At 40.9% G+C, this 19520-nt stretch overlaps 1 protein-coding gene across 1 annotated transcript in view; it reads left to right on the top strand.

The window, feature by feature from the left end:
- LOC124775842 (T-box transcription factor TBX20-like) overlaps positions 1–14699 on the top strand; it is a 235516-nt gene extending 220817 nt beyond the window's left edge. Inside the window, exon 7 of the mRNA XM_047250677.1 lies at positions 14404–14699. Within this exon, the coding sequence (XP_047106633.1) occupies positions 14404–14699 (296 nt within the window). The remainder of the gene's footprint in view (positions 1–14403) is intronic.
- Positions 14700–19520: the final 4821 nt, after the last annotated feature.

The following is a 19520-nucleotide window of genomic DNA, read 5'->3' as shown; positions in this document are numbered from 1 at the left end:
CAAATAACTCATATAGCCTCAGCCTATTAATCATAAACATACCTCAGCAGCATAATACACATCGTCGTCGTAAAAATAACATCATAACACCTCAGTCAAATCTCAAAATCGTCGTAGCTTCCTCCAATAATTAAAAAAATTCTCTGCTCATGTCAAAAGTGTCATCTGCCTCAAACGTACTTTAAAAATCATGAATCCATACCAAATACATCATTCAAAGCTCTCATAGTATCACAATGATTCCGAAAAAATATGAACAGTTTACAAAGTACAGACAAAATACAGTTTCATAAGTGTGAAGTTATCCAACGGTGTAATTACGTAAACATGTGTCACTGACGTAGTAAAAAACATGTTTATCTCTCAGTTAAATGATCAGATAGCTGTGTAATTTGTGTGTTAGAGAAATATGGTACCGATGTGTAAAGTTGTATAAGCAAATACCATATTAGCTAGGGCTCCTTGTGCTTGCCAAACACATGGTACATAAAGTAAGCATGTACCCCCCTGAGGATTTATGTAATTATACCCTCAGGTGTTACAGATTACAGCAATGAACTGAAATATATCACGGAAAACTTTCTTTGTAATTCAAAAATCTTTAAAATTAAATGTTTTAAGTATAAAATTGATCACTGAAATGCGTGTCCTGTAGCGCTAAATGTGCATCTTGTTGTAAGATAATCTCTGTGGAAGTGTCGTAGTTATTTTCCTCCGAAAGCTAAGTTCTGCAGAAGCCAATGTACTTACCTCATGATAAAAAAAAGTGAAATGCTTTGCGTATAGATATCGTAGTTATTATGCTTATTGGCGTGATGAAGAAAGTACTGTACAGTAACGTATTGTTGTGCCACGAAAAAGCTGTCTCATTGTTGCTATACCACAAAAGTTACTACTAAAACATGTTTTTCTTTCCAGAAGAATTCTGAAAACTGTGCAGATATAAAACAGATACACCGCAAAAGTAACATTGTAAATTGTCACTCATTAGTAGCGTCGTGATAAAAATCGTGTAGCTGTCACATAAACTAACCTCTGTGTCATCTGGTATCTCTCAGAAAGCACTTTAAATACAGAACGTATTTTCAGGTAACCAAAATGTTGCATTAAAATCTCATTAGCAGTACTGGTAAATGTTCTAAGTATGTGAGCCTTATAGTCGTTACGTAATCGTACAACTAACAAGCAAGAATGTACACACACAATAACACTGTGACGTCTGTTCACTATAACAATGCATTCGTCATTTCTGTTTAAATAAGTTCTCTTGGTTCTGGATTGGATATTTAACTTCAAACATTGTTGAATGTTAACAGATTCTAAGTCTGACAAAGCATATGAGTAATGTGAAGCGAAAAATTTTATGACAAAGACTAAGTTAAAAAGCAGATTATCTTTCAATAAACGGTTTTACATGTGAAATGTGGTGTAAACCTTTACTCTTCCTAGTACGCAGAGTTTCAACTGAAAAGCAACTGTCATGTTTTATATGTCGGTAAGGAATGTTAAATCTTTTCTCAAGGTTAGCGTCTGTGTTATTTTTCTCTGAGCCAGCCGGCGCAGGTGGCTGCCTGCGGTGCGAGTCATTGTCTGTTCCTTTGTTGGCGCGCGTCGTTATTGGGATTTGGAGACCTAACTTCTACAAATTCACCTCCTCGAGAGGGCCCTGCTCTGTTTGAATCCCGCCAGTTCTGATGCAACTCAGGTCTGTCGTTACGATCAGATCGTCTGTCGTCATGTCGGTAGTTCCTGTAGTTTCTTTCTTGTCGGTTAAGTGGTGGAGAATTTCTCCCTGAATCGTAACTGCGCGCTGAACTGTTCCGTCTGAAGTTATTCTGTCTCCCTTGATAATAATTATTTTGGTTCCCATATTGTCTGTTTCTCTGATTGTCTCTGTGATAGTCACTACCGTGGAGAGGTGATCTTTCCCTGTAATTATTACTACTCTGCCAACGGTTGTCGTACGGGTGGTGTCTATTTTGGTCACGATTTGCGTTGTAAGAATAGACCAGTCGTGTCCGGTTATTGTTTCTGTCGTCACGGAATTGTGACGGATGTGACCTGTAATTGTTGTGTCCTTGTTTTCGCGTTCCGCGATTATCAGTGTCAATTTCTAGTTCTTGTAACAGTCCCTGAAAAGCTTCAATGTCGTCTTTGCAACGTCCTGCTAAAATAATATGTCTCAAATGTTCGGGCAGTTTGATTAAGCAAATGCGGATGAGTTCTGAGGGGCTGTATGGGTTTGACAGGTACTTATTCTTGTGCAACATGTCTTCAAAATATTTGACAAGACTGGAAAATTCAGATTGTTCGAAATGTTTCATCATTATGATGTTATGTTTTACGCGGTCTTGTGTGGCTAGAGACCAATACGCTGAGAGGAAGGCATGGTAAAACTCTCCTTCACTGTGGCAATCGTGAATTACCGATCGCATTCTTACAGCTGGTTCATTCTCCAAGTAGCCACACATAAATTCCAATCTGTGTTCCAACGACCAGTTGGGAGGAAAACAATGAGAGAATTGATGGAGCCATGCTTGTGGATGAATGTCGTTGCCAGAATTCTTAAATGTTTTGAATTTACGTGTAGTAATGAACAGCTTATAGTCAAAATCATCATGTCGGCGAGTCGCATATCGGTCATTGTTAGGTCGTGTCGGCCGTTCCATCTCAAAATTCGGTGCACATTGCCAATTTCTTTCATAACTTCCGAAATGCCCTGTGTTATTATTTTGCGGCTTTTCCGTATTTCTAAGTCCCTCTTCCCGTGTTGGAGCGCGAGTGTCCTCTGAAATACGTAATTCTTGTACTACTTGTGCCAGCTGATCTTGCACTTCCCGGATTTCTCTTTTGTACTGTGTATTGATTTGATTCTGATTTTGTTTGAATTTCCTAATTTGTTCATACTCTTCTGTGTCAGTGAAGGCTACAGGTGTTGTGTCATTCAGATCATCATCTACCTTTGTAGATAAGTTATTTAGCTGATCCGAAAGTTCAACTACTTTCTCTGACAATGAACTAATTTCCTCCATGTGTCTTTCTACTGTGTCCTTTAAGTTTTCCTGAGTTTTTGCAAGTTGCGTAACCGAATCGGTAGATGCAACTGAGTCAATTTTAGCTTGCAAGGTCTCATGATTTTCATGAACAATAATTTGCAGTTCTTTTATGGCTGCTTCGTGATTCTGTAATGCATTTTCATGCCGCGAAAAAATAGGTTGAAAATGCTCACAAATTTGTGTTTTTACGTCGTTACAGACTTTTTGACATTTCGATTCGATTTTATGTAACTCAGTAGTTAAATCTTCACGTGTTTGTTCAAGTGTGGTGTCTAACTTTTGAAGATTTTGTTCCATTGTGTCTAACTTTTTAAGATTTTGTTCCACTGTGTCTAACTTTTTGAGATTTTGTTCCACTGTGTCTAACTTTTGAAGCTTTTGCTGTGTTTGTCCCATTTGTTGTATTAATTGTGATAACAATGCATTGGTGTCTGAAACATGTTCCTCAGTGCTTTTCGGCAGTGAATTTACACCGGAAACATTCACATTTTGACAAGCAGAAAATGTGTCTTGACTTATTTGAGAAAACGGTGAGGATCCAAAACCTGAATCTACAGTATTTGCGAGATCGTGTCGTGTCCTGAGGCGAGCTGTTGCCGACCGATCGATCAATAATGATTCCCTCTTCACTAATTGTTTCACTGTCCACGCCATTGTTTGACGCCCGCTCCATTTCCCTGTGCACAGTTACCAAATTACTACTTTGAACATTAGTAAATTCATTACTCTGCGGCGCTGATAAGCTACGCTCGTCGTCACTATTATTTCTCACTTTAGTTTGGAGCCTAGTGTTACGTTTTTCACACGCCATAATTGTCACAATATTTCACACGATAACACAGAAAAGCACAATTTGAAGTGCAAAAATAGGAGAACACATTAACATATCACTGAAAATAATATCTAGTTAATTGCAAGCGTAGCTGCGAAATACTTGGTGCAAATCTATATGCATGCCACAACTGTTTTACTGTACAACAATCAAAGACTGCAACTACAAAGGAGATTTTCTCTACAATTACGCGCTAGAAATAAACAAAATCTACACTAATTACACAAACTACAACAAAAGATCAGAAGATTCCAGTGAGGTATCCTCGGCTAAGGGTCGACATATGAAACGTCCCCTTTGAACAATTTATATATGACTGTGCTTAACCTGACACACAATATTTTTAGCGCAACGCAATCTGACTTTCAAAATTCCCTACTAAAGAATGGCCCTGACAAACATTAAACTATACCTTTCACAAATCACTTACCTCACAAACATCTTCGCTGCTCAAGCTACTGCAATACAGTGAGCGCCACTACTGCCAGCTAAATAAAAGATTCAAACTACTGAAGGCACTAACTACTGATAGGGGTAGTTAGCAAATGAAAGATATTAATAGAGAGCAAACAATGTATTTACCTTAATATCATCACAAGTCATAATATATATCAGTTCATGACAAATTACAAAACTCCGCCATCTCTCTCCCCACATCCACCACTGCTGGCGGCTCACCTCCAACTGCGCAACGCTACGCGCTGTTCACAGCCAGCTGCCGCTGCCCAACACTACAATGGCAGACAACAATGCAAACTAGCCACAGACTGCACACAGCACAGCCAGTGATTTTCATATTGAGCGCTACGTAACTTTGCCAATAAGAAAATATAAACAGCCTACTTACATAGAGAAAACATAAACAGCCTACTTACATAGAGAAAACATAAACAGCCTACTTACATAGAGAAAACATAAACAGCCTACTTACAACACGACTGGCTGAAAGCCAACCACTCATCACAGTGGCTGAGCTAAGAGTTTTCAAAAGTATCTGAATCTAGACATATACAATTTGTTAAGTTAATATCTCAAAACTAAGCTCAAAATACGTGCTACGGATCTAAAAAAAAAGGACAACACATGATGAGGAAATGAAACAATCAAAAAACAGGCACATTTCATCAAATCGACCTTTTTGAGTCAGTGAGATTTTTAACATACTGTGGAGGAGACCACTGGGTGACACACAGACTGCAACACGATATTATTAAGTATTACTAAACCTGAAAAATTACTAAGGCGAAAGGTGAAATGACTGAATACTCGCAGTAGATCATGATAATGCCTTATAGACCACTGTGCACTGATATTCCTCATGGTCCCCTACATTTGCTTGAAGGGCATACTAAAATTAGAATAAAAATAAGCAAAACATGTTAACTATCCAGACTTTGTGTTTGAAGAGCATAGCAATATTACATCATCAGTGAACAAAGTAGGTTAACCATTCAGAAATTAACGTGGCTGATCAATGTTAACAGACCTTTTCAGCTGGTCATAGGGAACCTAAATTTTGCAGCTCGGTCACTAATCTTTTAAAATGGATTCTAAAAGATCAAACGTGAATAGTAAAAAAACATTTAGTAAATCTTTACAAAAATAGTAAAAGGTAGAAGGTAGTCAGAGACGTTGTAAAATAAGTGACCTTTAGCAATCAATAATTTCAAGCACTATAAATATCGTTAACAACTATTAATGTATAGACAGACAGATTTGCCCTTCACATTATATCTGAAACACTAATCATTATGTCACAAGTATAATTAGTTATTTGTCCTTTTGAGATGGAGAGAGAAACTGTGTTTGAGTCAAATAGCTAAGAGTAATTATTGGACATACAAGAAGGGCGAAGGCAACTATTTTTCGAGACACTAACTCATATACTTCTTTCAAGATATCATCATTTGAATGTTTCATCAATCACTGATGTAGAAAATTAGTTGCAGGAGACAAGACGTAATAGACACCTACCTTGTTTCTTGACAGAGCAAAGCAGGTGGGACCCATCCACTCAGTCGAGGTAGCAGTTTGATGTAAGCTACATCCATACTACAATGAAGTTCCCTGCTGGCTGGTTACGCATCGCATTCCCAAGTGTGAAATATACTGCATACTTCACGACAGTCAGGCAGGCATTTTCCATGTACAAATTTGTACATTGGACTGCAGGTCAGAGGTTACCTGTAATCTCTGAGGGAGATAGACTGTAGTTATTCACAGTTCACTCAGGCTGTGTTGAATAGCAGTGCATGGTTTAACTCAGTGTGGCCCTGGATCATCCATCTCTCTGCTCATATTTCTCTCTGTCTCCTAATGTTACCAAAGTGTGTGTAATAAGTATGTTTGTTTATAATTCGCATTTACACTTCAACATCATTGTCACCAACCTCTACTTAGTCTTTGTATGAAAAGTACCTAATACACACTCATTTATTTACTATATAACGATCAATGAAACCTTTCATCAGTTGACTGCCCCATTTCAAAAATTCGATGTAGCATGACATCACCATAGGTAATTCACAATAACAATAAATTTTTAAATTAGAATATAAATGAGAGAGTAAATGGCTCTTACACTGCATTCCTAACTTATATAGGTCATTCCTAATTCCATTAACTGTATATCAGGGCAGAATATAGAGTGGTAAGGTTTTAAATGAATATTTCATGTTAGTTCAACTAACTATTTTTAACTATATAATAGCTACCATTCACTCTCACCACAATTCACTGCAAACCAACTACAGCAATGTCCCACGTTCAGTAACACAATTGCGCCCAATACTGTCTTCATTAACTCTTTTTATACGTTATGTTCTTCCTATGTGCACATATTTATTCCCCTGAAACAAAAGATGAAACAAACCAATTCATACAGTAATATCAAAAATGAAAATCTAGAAATCCACTGTCTGAATAAAATTAAGTTGCCCTCTCCATACTGAGATTAGCATTCATGTGTTATGCTGAGTCCGCAGCTCGTGGTCGTGCGGTAGCGTTCTCGCTTCCTGCGCCTGGGTTCTCGGGTCGATTCCCGGCGGGCTCAGGGATTTTCTCTGCCTCGTGATCACTGGGTGTTGTGTTATGTCCTTAGGTTAGTTAGGTTTAAGTAGTTCTAAGTTCTAGGGGACTGATGACAATAGATGTTAAGTCCCACAGTGCTCAGAGCCATTTGAACCATTTTTGTTATGCTGAATGCACAATAGCAACTATCCTTCCTCCTCTTCTAAGTAATGAACAATGAATTAGTTACACCTTTCTCCTTATTTCTTAATACTTGAGGTAGTGTACAAAATACCATAGTACCACTTGTTGTTTACAAGAAGTTGTTTATTTATGTACTTCATTAGGTTCCAGCAAGAAAATGTTATTACATGGAGTCATATCTGGCAGTCATTTGTCTTAATACAGGCATTGATAGTATTAAGGAGTCATTTGGAGAGTACTTTATCTCCGAACGGAGTTACTTACTTAGATACTGACGCTATTTTGAGATAAGCAGACCCTTTATAATACCGCTGTATTCATTTATATGAAAGTGCATAGAGGCTGTTTATTTTAGGGGGATTGTTCGAGTCAGATAGCGTTGGAAACGTTTTCACGGGCATTGGATATTTCACTTTCTATATCACTAAAATTTCCTGTGTATAGGAGTGCCTGAAGCATTTGAAAACAAACGAACATCTTTCATTTTCGGTGTTCCGTCAAAGGATACTTGTTTCTTGGAATACTTCTGCTCATCTGCTATTAAAAGTTCAATCTAATGTTTCTCGTGCAGTGTCACAATGTCTAGATAAAAATTTGTATCTCTCTGTCAAATTATTGGCAACCTATTTACTCTTCCAACAGTACCAAACAAGTATTGTCCATCAGAATTCTAGACTATCTTTACAGTACTTCTTCTTCTTCTGGGTTCAGATTGCTTTGTATACACTGATGGCTTTATGCAATTACGATATATACCCTTTTATATATTATTCGTATTTGAGGAATACAGCAGTTAAACAGTTTTCTGGCATTATAGTAACAATATTTCAGTGATGCTTCAGTGGAGCTAAGTATTCTGATATAATAATAAATGCAGTATATTCCATTTAATTCCTGAACTGGAGTAACAATTAAATTAATGCAGTGAGAGAAGTTATCAGGATTTGATGACAAAATGGGCAAACTTCTCTTCTTTGAAATAAAAATTTCCAAAATCAGCAAACAAATAACTCAATGAGAGAAAATATAAGTGGCTTAGCGTATTTAACATCCATGAATTATATGGGAACTCTTCCCAAAATGTGCTTGCCTTGTGAAAAGTTACAGTCCATTTGCGGAATATACTGTTTCTGATGTGCAGGAGGGCATAAATTAAGTTTTTTTTGGAAGTGATATGATAAATTGTCTTTAATTTTTCTTTTCAGTCATGCCCACTTTTGTTCTGTCCTAAGGTAACATTAACTTGTGTTGTTAAAATAAGATTTATTCTGAAGTGGTAATGCTATTTCTTTTACGTTTTATGTCATCTATGATATGTACTTCCATACTTTTGTACAGGTGAAAGAGTCATGTTTAGTGATGATTGAGGAAGAGTTAGGGCTTGTTGTGTACTTCATTAGGTTGCAGTAGCAAAATAATTTTGCAGGAAGTCATATCTGAGAATCGATGATCTGAATATAGAGACAGATAGTATCGGAGACTCATTTGGAGAGTACTTTATCTTGGAAGATCGCAGTATCTGGTTTGAAACAGTGAAATAAGAAAACCATAGCTGCCTCCCAGCTTTCCACTCTCGAGTGGCTTGTGTAAAAGACTGATACTACAGAGCTAATTGAAGGACTTTGGATCAACTGGAGATATTGTGGATTCTGCTCATTTTTGTGAGGGGAGATAGACTTGTGAAACATTTTGGTCGGCTTGTCTTGTGAGGTCAGTTTGAGGTTGTTGTTTGGTTCTTGGTCGTATTACTGCTCAGTACATGATGGAGAAAACTACAGTTAGTCACAGAGACACCAGGCAAGCACCTTTTGGGAAGAATTCCCATATAATTCATGAATGTTAAATACGCTAAGCCATTTATAATTTGTCTCATTGAGTTATTTGTTTGCTGATTTTGGAAATTTGTCTAGACTTAGGAATGTTGTGTACCATACATGGTATGAGGGAATGATGAACATATTGAGGGGTCCTTGAAGAAATTCAAGTTCTTTTGGATGACTGGACATGAAGATTTTGCGAGAGATTTTTGAATATTTCAGTTCTGCAGTGCCGTTTGAGCAATTTGCAGCTTGTAGCATGAATCTGTAATTCACTGCAATTCTTGCTCCCTGTCCGGCCCTAGCTGGCTGCGTTAGAGCGGCACTTGCGCTTGGTTAGGGTGCACGGTCGGCGGCTGTTGTGGCGATATGCATCCGTTTTCAAAATATACTTTGTAAACTTGGCTTCTTTTCATGGAATAAAAACTAATTCTGAAATATTCACTGTTGTAATAAATGAAATGGTAATTCAATAATTACCATGCAATATAAAAATAATAATAATGATCATATATATAGTGAAATCTAACTAACCAACCACTTCCGTATATTCTGGCGGTTACGAGCTGCAGCGTATTCCTACATTGACTTGTTGATATTTTTTTTTTGGTGAAGCCTAAACAGCTGGCAGCACTTGTACATGGTAAAAAGATTGAGCATTTACAAATATGGGCATGAGGTTTCCACTGGGGAAAATTCTGTTCCAAATGAAAGACAGCAAAATCTAATGTAAAAAGTTGTAGCCAGTGGGTCTGAAAGGGGCATGGCATGAAGTGTGTATCTGCAAGGTGCGAATGTAAGCTTATGCACTGGCATACTTAATGTTGTTATTGTTATAAAAAGCAGGGAAATGATGATGCTTGGTCCAAGTATATTCGTTACATGCCTCTATTAGCGTAAGGGATGTGTACAAGGAATGGTGCGCTACTTGCAGCTATGTAACACGGCGTAAGAACGATGGTCATAAAAAGATGGCAACCAGCAGGGACTGGAGACGAGTGTCATGCCTTGCCAATGAGAATCAGTTGCAAAGTCGAAAGGAATTGCTGCTGTTACTGAACGTAGGTCCATCTGAAACAGTTTTTGTGCGAATACTACGAAGGGATTTGGAGTAGGGTACTTCGTAAAAGGCCATTTTTCACAGTGGTTAATAAAGCGGTACACCGTCGGTGAGCAAGGAAAGGAAGAACTGAAACAAAGGAAAAACTGGACAGAGGCTGACTGGAGGCTAGAAGTGCGATCCGTCGAGTCGCAGTTTTGCTTCTTTCCAAATGATTCTTCTGTGTTTCACGGAATAAGCTTTAAATCCCTCCTACCTCAACAAACCATCTCATAATCAGTCGCCGCCCGTCTCTTAACAAACGGTCCCTGCTCCGTATATCACCTCTGCCTGCACCATTGGAGAATTGTCTGAAGATGGTCGTAATAGACTGAAACTGGTCTTATTAGATTTCCCCATACGTCTTCCACTTCCCAGCAGTAAGTTAGTGCTTCTTTAGAAAACATTGTGTTCTCCATGCTATTTATGTTTTCATATAGATGTTAACTGATCTATGTTCAAACCCTCACCATTATTGCTCGCATAATCTGGGACGTTCCAGTTTTACTGATATGTGTCAGTATTGATATTTTCAAATGGTTCAAATGGCTCTAAGCACTATGGGACTTAACATCTGAGGTCATCAGTCCTCTAGAACTTTAGAACTACTTAACATAACTAACCTAAGGACATCACACACACCATGCCCGAGGCAGGATTCGAACCTGCGACCGTAGCAGCAGCACGGTTCCGGACTTAAGCGCCTAGAACCGCTCTGCCATACCGGCCGGCTAGTGATATTTTTGCTTTGGTACATGCGATATCGATTCGGTGCCAAATATTCGATGAATTCGCAGTATCGTAAGAATTACCAGAGTATCAGTGTCTGGAGTTCCTAATGAAGCAGGAAAGAATAACAACCTTTCACCACTAATTTAATGAGAACTAAAGTGCTTGCAATATCTAATATACAGAGAGCACCAGAGCAGTAGTAAAAATTTCATACATTGTTCAGTCCATCATGTCGGATTGTAGCAGCTTGTGGCAGCAGAGGAAGGCAGTCACTACCCTACTAAAGTATTTCAAGCATTGATTATATACTCGGATTGGTTTTCACAAACACAGCGTAATATGGATATTTTTTCTTGTATCCATACTGAATGTTTTTATCTTAAAGAAAAACTTTTAATGATGCACTACAATAATAACACGTTCACTATCTGATCAAACGTATCCGGACACGCTATTGATGCGGAGATAACCACTATATACTACAAGAGGTGGACCCTTCACTAAAAACGAAAGGGGGAGTATTATGTTGTCATTAAGGAAACCGTGAACGCCGAATGGGCCGGTCACGACAATTCAATGGCTTCGTACGTAGACTAGTCACTGGATGTCAGCTGATAACATATCCAACATTAGGATTGCAGTCCTTCTGCAGTAGCCCAATTTGACCGTTGGTTATGTCATTGTGAAATGGGAACGAGAAGAAACAACCACAGCTAAACCAAGGCCAAGCAGATCTCACGTACTGATTGACAGGCAGGTTGTAAAAAATAGCAGGGAAGCAGCGGAAGGAATCACCTGTGTGTTCCCAAGTGCTCCCATCCATCCAGTCAGCACAATAACTTTGTACAGGGAGTCAAAAGGAATGGGGTACAACGATCGAGCAGCTCTTCATAAGCCACACATTTCTATGGTCAGTGCTAAGCGACGCTCCAGGTGGTGGAAAGACCGATGTCACTGGACAGTGGATTGCTGGAAACGGTTGACCTGGGATGATGAGTCACTTAATACCCTGTGGCAATCCGATGGGCAGATTTAGGTTTGGCGAATGCCTGGAGAATGTTACCTACTATCACGTGTAGTTCCCCAACAGTGAGGAGGTGGTGTTATGCTTTGTGACTGATTTGAAGGTTACGGTGTGGTCCCCTTATTGCGCTTAAGAAGCGAAAAATGCAGGAGGATATGACCTCATTTTATAGCATTTTATACTTCGTACTACACGAGTTGTTTCCGTAAGAGGGCGAAAAAATGTAACAGGACATAGAGAATGCTCCACTGAACAATTTGGGGTAGGGAACCCGGGGTCGAAGGAGTCAACTTACAGAGGTATGGAAGTAAACTTGTCTACCGCTTTGCCTAGGATTACTGTTTTCCAACTTACTTAACAACTAACATGCAAACAAGTTTACATGTACTGTGCTGTTTATTTACAAGTACATTCTTTATTTCTTGCAAGGAAACAAGGAGGACGAGACTGATTACCAGGAAGTCATGACGCAGTAGGCCTTCTGAATGGCCACGTGTACTTGAGGTTCGTGCAGAGTTCTACCTGAGTTGTTGAGGAACGTACCCTTGTCTGTTGATGAGAGGATGTGGATACAACATCACGTTGCACCGCTTCACTTCATTGTGGATGTCCGCAACCATCTCAATGCTGTATATCATGCTCGCTGGACTAGAAGGGGGAGTCCTATTCCATGGCCTGCGAGGTCACCTCACCTGAATCCCGTTGATTGTTCCCTACGGAGGTGTCTAAAGTCTCTTGTACGTGAGACCCCAGTGGATACGGAGATGGAATTCCACAATGAAATTTTCACTCTGCAGCTGAGTGTGAGCTGATTTGAGACTTCCTGGAAGATTAAAACTCTGTGCCGGACCGAGACTCGAACTCGGGACTTTTGCCTCTCGCGAGTAAGTGCTCTACCAATTGAGCTACCCAAGCACGACTCACGACCTGTCCTCACAATTTTACTTCTACCAGTATCTCGTCTCCTACCTTCTGGAATTCGTTGCCAGAATTGTAGCTACCTGTGGTGCGATCCGAAACACACCAGCGATTTTTCTCAGGGTGCGTCAGAATCTTGTTCTTCGATGTCATGCTAGCACTGAGGATGAGGGCCGTCAGTTTCAGCACATTTTGTAAGGTACAGTATAAGTGGTCTATTCATTGCGTCAACTACGGAATTTGCAGTTAACTTTAAGTAATGTAAAAAAAGTATTCAGTAATGTGTTTTTATTCCTATTATCTTCTTAAGCTGGCATCTTTGACCTCAGATTCCCTACCTCAAATTTTTCAGTGGATCATTCCCTATATGCCGGCCGGGGTGGCCGAGCGGTTCTAGGCCCTACAATCTGGACCCGCTCGACCGCTTCCTCGGGCATGGATGTGTGTGATGTCCTTAGGTTAGCTAGGTTTAAGTAGTTCTAAGTTCTAGGGGACTGATGACCTCAGAAGTTAAGTCCCATAGTGCTCAGAGCCATTTGAACCATTCCCTATTTCCTGCTAAATTTTTGCACGCTCTTACGGAAACACCCTGTAGAGACTTCGTTTGGATAGAATGATTGTATCAGTTTGACAATGCACCCTTTGATAAAGCAGCATTTATGAGGCTATGGTCTGTGGACAATAACATTCCTGAAATTGACTCGCCTGCCGAGAATCCCCACCTGAATCAAGGGGAAAATTTTTGTAATGAGTTAGATCGTCGTCTTTGCTCCAGACTCCATTGCCCAACATCACAACCTTCACTGGTTTCGGCTCTGAGGAAGAATGGTCTGTCATTCCTCCACAGACACAGTCACAAGAGTTCAAGCAGTCCACTATTAGCCATCTCGATGCTTTTGATCAGGCAATGTACAGACAGTTGTGCATCATGCATTCTATACAAAACCAAACTGCTTTCTTATTCATCCTGCCTTCGTTGCCTTTTCTTCTAAAAATGTTCAAATGTGTGTGAAATCTTATGGGACTTAACTGCTAAGTTCATCACTCCCTAAGCTTGCACACTACTTAACTTAAATTATCCTGAGGACAAACACACACACCCATGCCCAAGGGAGGACTCGAACCTCCGCCGGGACCAGCCGCACAGTCCATGACTGCAGCGCCTTCGACCGCTAGGCTCCCTTTTCTTCACTTTCAAAATTTCCTGGTACTCATCTAGACGCATTCGTGCGGAGCTTCTGCTTGCAGCAGTGGCACCGTGGAACGACGCCGCGTAGACGACGCCAGTGACGCGTAGCGTCGAAAGCTGGCGAGGCCGCGGGAGGCGCGCGGCGTTGCCGCCGACGGCGCCGCCGTGGCAACAGTGTTGCAGCCGGCGCTACCTGGCCGGGGTTGCCTGGCAACGCAGGCCGCCCTCCCTTCGCCGCCCCCACTAATGCCTCCCGCGAGGAATCCTTCACACCGCGAGCGCGAAACCCATTCCTTCTCCTCGGCCGGCCGCCCTCAATCGCGAGATAGCGAATGATGGCCACTCTGCCGCCAGCCGAGAGCCGAGCGCCGAGCGCCGGCCACTCCGGGGGCCGATGCATTATTAAGATAGGCCGAGAAATATGGGGGCAATTCCGGCGCGATAAGACGCTAATGGTTTCAACTTTGCACTCTATCGCCGGCTTCCGAAATACGCATAAAATAATGGCGTCTGCGGGGCCGAGCGGCTGCAATCTTCCCGCCCTCCCTCGCCGCTGCGCGCTGGCGAATCGGCACTGCGGCCGCCGCCGCCGCCGCCTCCGGGAAAAGCGGCTTTTATGGTGCTGCTCCTGGTGAACCGCCCTCGGTGGAGAGCGGCAGCGCCGGCGAGGCTGCAAAGGGCTGCGCCGACGCCCGAGAACAATGCGGGGGCGGCGGGAGCGGCGCACGACAAATTGGCTGCCCCCGGCTCGCCGCCCACTCCGACAAATTACCACGCCGCCGCCGCCGTGTGTGTGTGTGTGCGTTTGTGTATGTGTGAGTGTGGGTGTGGGTGTGCGGAGGAGGGGCGCACGTATTGCGAGAGCCTGCTGCCTCGTAATCCGCGCCGCCACACCCCACAGCCGATAGCCTGCCACCCCGCCCGCCCCCTGGGATACGTTTAATGGGATAGAATCATAACCGCCGCAGGGAAGAATATTGAATACATTAGGCTGCAGCCGAGACAGGGCTGTGCTGCCACGGTGGTCTTCTGTGGCCTTCTGGAACTTTGTCGAGATGAATCTAGGCTCCAGCGCTAATAATGAGCCAAATACATCGCTTCAGAACTGTCCTCTAAAGGCCACTATTCACCTCGTTTCGGGGAGGACTGTTTCGCAATATACAGAGACTAAACGCAGTAATGTATATATTTTTTTAATAGATAGCTTTTTCAATAACTGTACAGCTATCCTTGATTTTAAACATAACAGGGCTATTTGGGAAGTTAGGTCTGACCAGTCGCGAAATGGAAACCACACTGAAAATCAAAAATGTGTTACTTGCAGTTTGCTACACCTTCCAGCTACTTATCTACGTAGTCTCCGTTCCCACTTAGACATTTGTCGTACCGTTGTACTAAATTTCCAGTGCCCTCATCAAACATGGCAGATGCCTGTGCTTTCCATCACTTCTCTACGCTGGTCTGCATTCATTGTCTGTCCAAAATTTTAGTCTTCATAATCAGCAGTTTATGGAAGGAGAGATGAACATTAGGGCAAGCCAAGTCCGGGCTGTATGGTGGGTGACCAAACACTTCCCATCGAAAACGCTGCAGGGGCATCCTCACTGACCCTGCAGTGTGTGGCCGAGAATTGTCATGAAGAAGGAAATGCATGGTAGGTGTGTTACGTAGGGTTTCAAATCAGGCGAAATCTCTCAGTGGACACTCATACCTGGCTGGAGACGCTATTGTTCTAGACATGTTTATGTGTTCACTGTGTGCTCGGAACTGAAAAGAGCAATGCGACGTGATCAATAGGTATACTTGAGACACTTCTCGACACATTTGTGGAAAGCTTCATCAGATTTTTGCTGTCATTTCCGTTTCGCGTCCTATCTGACCTTCGTTTCCGAATAGCCTTTGAATGAGCAACAACTCATAAATATGTAGGCAATTACATTACATTCTACTGTAGTGTTGAACAGGCTTCCAGGAGTGCTAGTCCTGCAATTTCAAAGAAGAACCTGTCTTTTTTTCTACTTTATTGGCTTTCGAAATGCACCCATACAGCCATCCCAACACTGGAAAAGTTATATTACAGTTTGTTTTGAGAATTCAGAGTATACGTTAGTGTAGGCTGTACCGTGGCACGAAGCTGCATAGGCGTAACAGATCAAATATTCCTAAACATAGTTTACATACACAGTGTACTGGGATGAGAAAACAAGACGAAAATATAACACAGGATACACAGAGACAGTATGCTGTAAAAATCCTATTGGTAACACTAGCACTAAAATATTCCTTTGTATGTTCTGCAAGAATTTAAAAGCTACAGAAAGAGAACTGAATAGTTTTGAAGGCCTATAAGTACCATCTAGACAGAACGTGAGAACAGTATACAAGAAGCAGGTTTGGGTATTACAGCTGTATGTATAAATACAGCAATATTCACACACATATATATAGGAGTTACATAGTGACATACATTTATAGCTTGACTGTTGCATATCCTGCTGAGTAGAACATGAAAATATAGTCAGTTAATTGTCCTTTGGTCTTCTCCTGGCCTTCTAATTACTAAGAGCATTAGATTAGCATATCAGAAGGCTATATCGGGATGCTGGCACTGTTGACAGACTCGCACTGTATTTTATATCTTGCTGTATCGTTGTATGCTAACAATATTTGGAGAGTACTTGGGAAGTGAAGACCAAGAGCCAAAAGATTACTTGCTAGCAAATTTATGTGTAACGTGTCCAGAGGACATTGTGGGTACATATGGTTTGGATCTTCTTCCACTACGCAACCACACAGAGAGGTGGCGCTTCAGCTGAACCAATAGAGGGGTTTGTTGACCTTTCCAATTATTCCGTTCTGTGAAGTGGGGAAGTTAGGAGACTAGGTACTGGCGGACGTAAAGCTATGAGAACTTATAGTTACTACTATTTGGGTAGATTTTTGGTAGAAAATTTGCCTGCGGAAGGCGAAGATTCCGAGTTCTAGGGTTAATTTGGCACACTGTTTTAATCTACCAGGAAGTTTCTTATCCACACGCACTCCACTACAGAGGAGAAATTCATTTTAGAAACATCCCACAAGCTGTGGCTAAGCAGTATCTCCTCAATAATCTTTCTTTTACGAGTGCTAGTCGCACAAGTTTTGCAGGAGAAATTCTGCGAAGCTTGGGCGGTAGGAGATGAGGTAGTGGCGGAAGTAAAGATGTGAGGACCTGTAGTTAGTGTTCTTGAGTAGTTCTTTTGGTAGAACACTTTCCAACGTATGGCAAAGATACGGAGTTCGACTCTCTGTCTAGCACACAGTTTTAATCTGGCAGTAAATTTCATATCAGCCCACACTCACCTATATAGTGAAGAAATTCCTTACTAAGAGATTTTTCCACTTGCAATAGTCTAAAAATAACTAACTCACCTTTTGCTAAAAAAAAGAGAGATTCTTAAGTATACTTTGACCAGTAGAGATCTTCGATCAATAATTGACTACATTTTGGTAAGCAATAAGCTAGCTGGTCAAATAAGGGACAGAAGAGTTTATAAAGGAAAAGAAATACGATCAGATAATCTCTAATAATCTCCAGAATGGATCTTTCTGCAAAATGTGTGAAAATGAATAGATTTTTTGCGAGATGCAAGAAAACAACAAAACAAATAAGTAACCAAAAGGAGCAAAGCGTTTATAAAGTATGCTTGCTTGATGAGAAGAGCATCAAGCATCCTTACCTAAGCAGTCTAAGTAAAGTGCTAGCAAACATTCAAACTAAAGTTAACTTAGAAGAAGAATGGCAAAATCTAAAGAATGTCTCACACAGAGTAGCAGGAGAAACTCTCGGTAAAAATAGAAAAATAAGGAAAACAAGGGCCTAAAAATTGTTTGAGGATATACTGACAGCTGATAAAGAAAAACAGGATGCATATACAGAAGATTTAAACATCTCCACGGCTGAGAAGAGGAAATATTATAAGGAAAGAAGAAACATCGCTAAATGTGTAGTAAGGAAAGCACACCAGGAACATTGGAATGGATTTCTTTCTGATGTAGAGAATGATGTTCACCGAAGACAGCAAACATCCTCTGAGATTTTAAAAACTTTAAACACAACAGAAGAAGAGAACAGAAATACAAACAATACTTAAGAAAATCAATGGATTAATTATTACAAGAATTATGTTACGTATGATGATGCACCACGAGGAATTGAAATTAATCCAATATATGAAAAGGGATTAGATGAAATACAGTCTGACGAAATAATATCTGCATTAACATCGCGTAAGAACAGGAAAGTGACCGGAAGAGACGGTATTAATGCTGAATTGCTAAAATTTAAATAAATGATGCTACATCTACGACAACTTAATGTGGGAGGAGCAAATACTGTAACGACTGTAATATGGCTAGAGTGATAACAGTTATTTTTTAAAAAAGGAGATGGAAACCTGAGCAATTAGAAAAGCAATAAAGGAGTAAGTTTTTGCACTCTGCATACAAGATACATGCTAAGATTTAAACACAAGACTTGAACACATAACGGAAGTAGTACAGTATGAGGAACAAATAGGTTTTAGGAAGCAACGCTCCATGATTCAGGTTAAAGTATAAAGTAGTGACACGCTTTCAGTCCTAATGCATCTTGACCCCAAACCAGTAGTAACGCAGAGGGAAGCTTTGTAATCCATAGCGCTCAGTTAATTTAGTGTTTGATCTGTAATGTCATTCTTTTCGGGACATCCTGATACTGTATGGTTCATGTCTTTTCCTTCTACACACGTACATTGACGGTTGTCGATCAGTCCTAAGTGATGTAACTGTTTTTTAAAATGACCGTTGTCGAATTTTGTTCGTGGAATAGTTGTATAACATCCCCTTGACTGCGTTTGCTTCATATCGAGTTACTTATCGGCATCACAGAGGGTATCGCTCTATAATGTTTCCCTTTGTCGTTAGTTCTTTCCCATTCTTCATCACACTTCTCATTCGCATCGTACTTGTAAGTGGCTGCTTTGCCATCCCCTTAATTTTAACTGAGGCGTATAGTTTTTAGTGGGTCATGTGTTTATAACTTGACATGAATGGAAGGGAGTCGCTCTAAGGCAGTTAACTTCCCGCTATGATTTAAAAATGGTTCAAATGGCTCTGAGCACTATGGGACTCAACTTCTGAGGTCATCAGTCCCCTAGAACTTAGAACTACTTAAACCTAAATAACCTAAGGACATCACACACATCCATGCCCGAGGCAGGATTCGAACCTGCGACCGTAGCGGTCACGCGGTTCCAGACTGTAGCGCTATGATTTAAACAGATTCTCTGTCACCTGAGGAAGCGTCTTCAACTGATGCGAAATCGGTCATGACTTTGAATAAAAGTATTTTACAGCAACTGCGGATCATTCGTTCAAAAGGTTTGCGGTACCTCTAGGTGAGATGGCGTTCCGGAAGCAGGAAGCCAGTTAGTCGGCCTGTTCGTTGCCTCGAGTGACGCTGTGACCTTTGGCCCTGATTAGTGCGACTTACTTCTACTGATTTTGATACGTAATTCGACAAACCACTGCATTTTTGTGCCGCTGTGTAAAATAGTTTTTCATGATCAAGACTGCACCTCTGCTGAGGTAATAATTTTACCCTAAATACGGTTTCCTGCG

The sequence above is a fragment of the Schistocerca piceifrons genome, chromosome 2 (genome assembly GCF_021461385.2).
Source record: "Schistocerca piceifrons isolate TAMUIC-IGC-003096 chromosome 2, iqSchPice1.1, whole genome shotgun sequence".
In the NCBI taxonomy this organism is placed as follows: Eukaryota; Metazoa; Arthropoda; class Insecta; order Orthoptera; family Acrididae; genus Schistocerca; species Schistocerca piceifrons.
The sequence above is the reverse complement of the archived record's forward strand: the minus strand, read 5'-3'. Positions and strand labels throughout refer to the sequence as shown.